Source organism: Oratosquilla oratoria, unplaced genomic scaffold (genome assembly GCF_046742065.1).
Source record: "Oratosquilla oratoria isolate Oo_2021 unplaced genomic scaffold, ASM4674206v1 SCAFFOLD292, whole genome shotgun sequence".
NCBI classification, from domain to species: Eukaryota; Metazoa; Arthropoda; class Malacostraca; order Stomatopoda; family Squillidae; genus Oratosquilla; species Oratosquilla oratoria.
Window position 1 is genome coordinate 89,626 of NW_027467643.1, and position 7,875 is coordinate 97,500.

The following is a 7,875-nucleotide window of genomic DNA, read 5'->3' on the forward strand; positions in this document are numbered from 1 at the left end:
TATTTTTGCTCCCCCTTCTCCCCAGCAACTGTTGTGAGAGTTTAGCACTTATTGGTTACAGTGCCTTATCGAGTCTAAGTATCTTCTATTTTACTCGGTAATCTCTCCCCCCATCTTCCAAGATGCCTTCATATGCTCATGATCGAAGTCATCACAGATGTTATAATGTTAAGACAAATGTCTCAACTTCTCAATTAGTTTAACTAGTTCACCATATTACAAATTTGTATCCTTGTACTTTGTGATTAGGATTGATATATTTTACCTTTGTATTACCATTTGATTTTGTTTCTCAAATGTTTTGGTTGGAGGGTCTGCTGCATTTTATATCCCCACCCCCATCTGTGCACTTGCCACTTCTCATCTAGGCTCGTTTTAATTAGGCTAGTTAGGATCATGTGTCCCTTTCTCGTAACTAGTAACTACCTCACAAGTCTATTAGAAATGCCTCAACTTCTGCCTAGATGGTATGTTGCATTCTTCTTGCAATTTAACGATTGGAAAAGTGCCCACCAAAAAACAGCGCACTGAACCTCATGCTTAGGGCCAGTAGTATCACGCAGTAGGCATCACGTCCTTGCAATAGGCAGTAGGCATGCCACACTCTCCAAGAGAACATGTCTGAGGACCTCACTTCCTTGAAAGTGAATAAATCAACATGAACATATTATTCTCATTGTTGGCCATCGCCAATCACGTTGCTATGATTCATGTTTAGAGTGTCCCGGAAACTTATTGAACAAGAAATGTGCTTCATGACGTTCCCAGAAATGTGTTTTGTGATGTGCCCCAAACTGTGTTTCGTGACATGCCCCAAAATCAGAATCTACAAGTTCAGTCGGGGTTCATTGCCAAACCCACTCCAGTGATTCAATACATGGAACTTACATGTTCTAGAAGACAGATTTCTAGAGAGTGTATGAAGCGGAAAAATCAGCAAAATTGGGGAAATGAAATCCTTGGATGCAATTCCCCTACCCTACCCAGTGTTCAGTGCTATTGACTAAGGACAGGCACGGTTCCCACTGCCTCTATATGACGTGTGGATCTACGAATATTGACAGCATCCTGTTCAACTGGGGGCATCCACTCATTTGACGACATCACCAGTCAGTGCACTATTACAGGAGAGAATAATCAGAGGTATTATCTTATTGTGCTAGTTAGGTCTTAGAGCACGCAGAGCTAGCCAGGTAGGACGTCTCCAACCAAATATGTATGTTGTATCTTGCCCAATTAGTTGACAAGTGAATTACTGTGAAATAATGTTCATGATACAAAGATAAAACTTGTTGAATATAAATTGCATGACACTGTTTGTGGAGAAATCTTAAATCATTAAAATCGGTGTAGTATGCATTGTTTAATTAGCCCTAAGACTGTGATTTACATGAGTTTGCTCCCCTCTTTTGAGAAATATTTCTCTAGTCCTTTGAAATTACACGCTTGGCTTGAAGGGAATGTGCGTGGTCCCAGCTGGCATCCCAAATTTCCTGGACTTTGGCTCCCAAATGCAGCTATTCCCCTTCACCAATTTCACAGTGCATGATAATTCTCATGCCTCTCAACCACTCCCTCCTTCCACTGTCCAGGGGTTTTGGGACAACTAGGTTGGAGAGAGTGAGAAACAAGGAGGCGAGGAGGATAGCGGGGGTGGAAAGGGAATTGGGGGACAGGGTTGATGAAAGAGCATTGAGACGGTTTGGACAGATGGAATGAATGAGTGAAGAAAGATCAGTAAAAGAGGTGTGGAAGGCAGAGGTGGAAGGAGTGAACATAAGGGTGTGACCAAGGACGAGATGAATGGATGGGGTAAAAGGGGCACTGGGAAAGAGGGGGATGTCTGTTGAGGGGTGACTGGAGAATGGTTGTGTATGGATGATGCTGTGATACATGGAAGGGAATAGGTGGGGGATGGGGAGGCGAGTGAGTACATGTATGTGTGAATGATATATTGACACAGCCCGAAGGGATTTCTCTCTGTCTTCTCTTTTTCTGTTCGAGGGAACGGAGAGGGGGGATTGTCGATTAAATGAAGCGGCCTTGGTGTGTCATTCTGCACTGCTTCTGACCCAGGGCAGTGGGCAAGATGCAGGGAGGAGCCGTTATCCAGGAGGAGTGAAGAAAAGTGGGAGGAAGGGGTGGTGAATGGGAGTGGAGTATGTGAGAATGAAATGGGTGGGGGTGGATTTATGCTTTTGACTTTGGCTACCTCCCTTGTAAAGAGGAAAAAGCCCTTGATATATGTATTTATTTTTATTCTTTATTTATTTTTTTATTTTTTTATTTATCTATTTATTTTTTCTGAATACCAGCACTTCTATTATTGAGGCCAATATTGCATTAAAGTTGTGGAGTCCTAGATCAACTCATAGATGTGGTAAGGGTTAAACTTACAAGGTCAACAGAAAGGAGAGATAGAACATGTTAAAAGTGATCAAGTTTCCTTAGAGTGGAAAATCAGATGGAAAACTACAACTGGTATATGAAATCAGTATTCTACCATTAATTACCAATGCAACAACCAGACAGTATTGTAGTCCATCTCAGTAAACTTGAATGGCATATTTCTTAACCCTGTTTAAAGTGCTGGTTCATAATTCTCAACTCATAAATTTTATAATTATTAAGTAGTTATTTTTTTTCTTTATATTAGCATGCATTTCACATAAATGTCATTCCTTTTACACATTTCAAAATCACTATTCATCTTCTGTCATGATAGGCTGAATGGATTATATTAGAACTGCTGGTGTTATTATTCAAACAAACCCCAAATGGATGCTACCTTAGAGATAATAGAGGAGCAATCTGGGAAGAACTTCTTAAGGAGTCCTGAGCCTGTGATGTGGTCAGCATGCACATGAGTATTTACTGCAACATCAGACACATAATAGATTAGATCAATGGTGTATGAATAAAAGCTGTAGAAAAAAAAGAGATATGATTAATAATAATTGATATAACAGTACAGGAAAAGTACAGTACAGTTTTTCTCATTTAGAAGCATCTCATAGATGTAATTATACAATATAAATGTATTGTAAACATGAGATCCACAGACGAGTTTTTTTTTTTTTTTTTTTTGTCCTGTAAATCATGAAGTTAATGACTATTATTTAGGACGTGCCAGCAGTGAGCAGGTATCGAAGATATACAGTGTCACATATTAGTGCTAGTGCTTAATTAGTGTAGTCGAGCTGGTAATATAATATATATATATATATATATATATATATATATATGTATATATGTGTGTATATATATATATGTGTATATATATGTTATATATGTATATATATGTGTATATATATATGTGTGTATTTACATAGTTGTATTTTGCGGGAAGGGGAGCTATGCTCGTGATGTCCCGCCATTGTATCTCGCAGTGTCTAGTTTGTTTTTAAACTCATGAATGGTTTTTGCACATACTATTTCATTATCCAGTTTGTTCCAAGTGTCCAAAACTCTATGTGGAAAACTGTTTTTCTTCAGTTCTCTTCTATAGCTATGTTTTTTTATTTTCTTTCCATGTCCTCTTGTGTTTCTTTTGTCCCAGTTAAGTAAGTTCTCTCTATCAAGTATCTCTGTGCCTTTCATGATTCTGTAGATGGTCAATAGGTCACCTCTCTCTCTTCTTTGCTCCAGTGTCGGTAACTCCAGTTTAGCCAATCTCTCCTCGTATGATAGGTTTGCAAGTGCAGGTGCCATTTTTGTAGCTACTCTTTGGATTCTTTCTATTTTCTTTATATTCTTTTTGGTAATGGGGGACCACAATGTCGCCGCATACTCTAATCTAGGCCTTATCAATGTAACCAATATTTTTATCATCATGTCTTCGTCCAAGTATGTAAATGCCACTTTTATTGATCTTAGCGTGTGTGTGTATATATGTATATATATATATATATATATATATATATATATATATATATATGTATATATATACATATATATATATATATATATATATATATATATATGTGTGTGTATTTACCTAGTTGTACCTAGTTGTATTTTAAGGGAAGGGGAGCTATGCTCGTGGTGTCCCGTTTTCATATCTCGTTTTATCTCAACTATTTTTAAATTCATGTATTGTTTTTGCACACACCACTTTCTCATCTAACTTGTTCCAACTGTCTATTACTCTGTGAGGAAAGCTGTTCTTTTTCAGGTCTCTTCTACAGCTGTCTTTTTTATTTTCTTTCCATGTCCTCTTGTATTTCTGTCATCCCATTTTATCAGATTCTCTCTATCAGTAATTTCTATGCCTTTCATGATTCTGTAAATAGCTATCAAGTCTCCTCTCTCTCTTCTTTGCTCTAGTGTCTGTAGTTCAAGTTTTGCTAGTCTCTCTTCATATGATAGTTTTGAGAGTGTAGGTGCCAATTTTGTAATTGCTCTTTGTATTCTTTCAATTTTTTTTTATACATTTTTTTGTACTTGGTGACCATATCGTTGCTGCATATTCCAATCTTGGTCTTATCAGGGTAATTAGAATTTTCTTCACCATTTTTTCATCCAGGTATGTAAATGCAACTTTGTTCTTATTAAATTATAGGTTTCTCCAAAAATCTTATTTATATGTTTCTCAGGTGACATATTATTCATAACAATGACTCCCAGGTCTTTTTCATTTTCTACTTTTTTTATTCCTTCTTCTCCCAATTTATATGATCCTGTTATTCTGTTTTTACTTTTTCCAAATTCCATTATACTACACTTCTTTGAATTGAACTCCATCTCCCACTTCCTACTCCATTCCTGTACTTTATTTAGATCTCTCTGTAGTGATTCACAATCTTCTTCCGTGTTCACTTTTTTCAATAGTTTTGCATCATCTGCAAAGAAGCTCATATAGCTTTCAATTCCTTTATCCATATCATTAATATATATAGCAAGCATTATTGGGGCCAGAACTGTTCCTTGTGGAACACTGCTTATTACTTCATCCCATTTTGAGTGTTGCTCTCTTATCACTACTCTCATTTTTCTTTCTTGCAAAAAGTCTTCCATCCAATTTAGCAGTTTGCCCTGTATTCCTCCTTCAATTTCTAATTTCTTAAGCAACTTCTTATGTGGTACTTTGTCAAAAGCTTTTTTTAGGTCTAGAAATGCACAATCAGCCCATCCATCTCTTTCTTGTATTATATCTATTAGCCTTGAATAGAAACATATTAAATTGGTCCCGCATGATCGTCCTTGTCTGAATCCAAATTGTCTTGGATTTAGCACATTGTTTTTTTTTCTAAATATTTTACCCATCTATTTTTGACAATTCTTTCACAAATTTTTGCTATTGTACTTGTTAGAGAGACTGGCCTATAGTTGTTAGGGTCTTCTTTATATACAGGTACTATATTTGCTTTTTTCCAATCTTCTGGAACTTTACCTTCTTTCAAGGAACTGTATATTATGCTATGTATTATGTCTGCCAGTTCATTCCTGCATTCTTTCAAAATCCAGTTTGCTATTTCATCTGGTCCATGCAATTTTCTGACATCAAGATTACTCAAGTGGTTCAATATTTCAATCTTTGTTACTTCTATTTCTTTCATAGGGGGGACTTTCTCTTTCCATTCAATCTCTTCAGGTTGTATGTTCTCCCTTGTAAACACAGATTTAAAATGTTTGTTCATAATTTCCCGCCATTTCAATTTCCTCTGTGTATTCAACTCCTCCTTGTCTTAATTTCTCCAAATCTTGTTTGTTTTTAAGTTTGTTGTTTACAAATCTGTAGAATAGTTTTGGTTGATCTTTATATTTTTCTATGACATCTTTTTCATATTTTCTCTTTTCCTCTCTGCACGCTTGTACATATTCATTTCTATAACAAGTATATATTTTCCATTTTTCTGGTCTTTTGTTTTTCTTCCATTTGGCCCAGGCTTTGTCTCTTTTGTCTTTCATCTCCCTACAACTTTTATTGTAGCAGCACTTTACATATTCTTTTTCTTGTTTTTATCTTGGGACATACTTTTCTACTCCTTTTTTTATAGATTTTTGTCAAAATATTCCATTTCTCTTCTACTGTTGTATCTTCTTTGTGTATTCTTTCCCAGTTTTCATTTTGGAAGAACTCTCTTATTTTATCAAAATTTGCTTTTTCATTCATCAATCTTCCTTTTCTATATTGTTCATTTCTTTTCATGTATTTTTTCTCATTTAGTTCTAGTTCTATCAATATGTGGTCACTTTTGTTTATGCCTGGTATTCTATCTTTTCCACTATTTCAGGTTCTGATGTGATTATTAGGTCTAGTCTCGATGGTTCTTCTTCATTTCTATACCTAGTGTTCTCTTGGATCCATTGTGTCATTGTGTGGTCAGTAATCATCTCAAGTGGAACACTTCCCCATGAGTCTTCTCCACCCTTTGTGGTCATCTCTTCCCAGCATATTTCTTTGCAATTATAGTTGCCCATCATAACTATTCTTCCTCCATCTTCCATTATCTTGTTTAGTGTTATTCTTGTGTCTTCTAACATGCTTTTATGTTCATTCTCTTCCCACGAGGCTGTTTTTAGGGGCACGTAGTTTATTACAAACTTTCTGCTCTTCCTATCTCTATCTTCTACTTCTATCATGATCATCTCTACTCTATTGTTCCCATATGTGACACTCTTCACGCTTATATCCTTCTTAGTCAGGAACATAACTCCACCCCCTTGTGTTTTCTCTCTGTTTCTAATCCAATAATTATATGCATTGTGTCCTATGCTGTTGGGTGGTAGTGGACCTTTTAATTTTGTCTCAACAATTCCCATTATGTCCGGATCTTTTTCTTTCAGATATTTGTTCAGTTCATTCAGTCCTGTTATTAATCCATCTATATTTGTGTAGGATACTTTATACTTTCTGTTATTTCCATTGTATTCTCTGTTTCTTTTGTGTTTCTCTCTGTTATTTTCCATTTCTTCAATTTCATATTCACTACTCTCCAGTAGAATTCTTGTTTTTCTGTCTCCGTTCTGGTCTCGTTTTTTTTCTTAGCTTCATGTCTTTTCCTTATTTCCTCCCCTCTTTCCTCTTTATTAATTTCCCTTTTTATCCATACCTTTTTATATTGTTCACTTGTTGTTAGTTTCCCTGTTTTGGACAAGATATTCTCTGCCGTCGTTTGTGACCTGAATTTAATCTTAATTGGTCTGGTCTTGTCTGTACTATATTTCCCGAGCCTGAATTTCTCTTCGATTTGTTTAATTATTTCTGGCTCATCTTCCTGAACTAATTCTAGTAAGTTTCTTACTTTTTCATTTTCCTCTTTGATTCTTGTGGTTCTATCTGGGTTATGTTTCTCTTCCATTCCTAATATAATTATACATTTCTTTTTGTCTGCTAAGTCTCTTACAATATTCTCCTTCTGTCTCATCACTTTGATAACTGAGTCTTCAGTTTGTTCTTTCATTTGCTGTTTAATTATATCAGAAAATGCAACTTTACTATTTTCTTGTATCTTCCTCCACCCCTCTCCCTCTTTTGCTATTGTTTCTTTATTGTCTCTATTGTTCTTTTTTAATTCTTCATTCTCCACTTTTACTTCTCTTAACTGTCTTTTTAGGTCTTCTATTTCATCAGTTAAGTTTTTATTCGCCTTCTCTAGTTCTTCCAATTTTTCAAACCTCTCGGCAATTTTTGACATTTTGCCAAACTTAATCTCCCAATGCTCAGTCATTTGTTCAAGTTTTTCCTCCAGTTTTGCCAGTCGGGGGAGGTTGGTATCTGCCGCCCCCTCATTAAATCCTTGAAAATTATTATCCTCACCTTCCATTGAAATGCTCTCATCTATGTTTCTGATCTTTACAATTTTGTTAGTCCCATCATCGAGATCCAAGTCATCCGTTCGGCGTTTGTTTACAAGCCGCCTGGACTCTTGG

At 36.0% G+C, this 7,875-nt stretch overlaps 1 protein-coding gene across 1 annotated transcript in view; it reads right to left on the reverse strand.

Annotated features, from left to right (window-relative positions):
* Positions 1-7,875, reverse strand: part of LOC143023053 (persulfide dioxygenase ETHE1, mitochondrial) — a 49,014-nt gene that overhangs the window by 21,824 nt on the left and 19,315 nt on the right. The window contains exon 3 of the mRNA XM_076181523.1: positions 2,789-2,874. Within this exon, the coding sequence (XP_076037638.1) occupies positions 2,789-2,874 (86 nt within the window). The remainder of the gene's footprint in view (positions 1-2,788; positions 2,875-7,875) is intronic.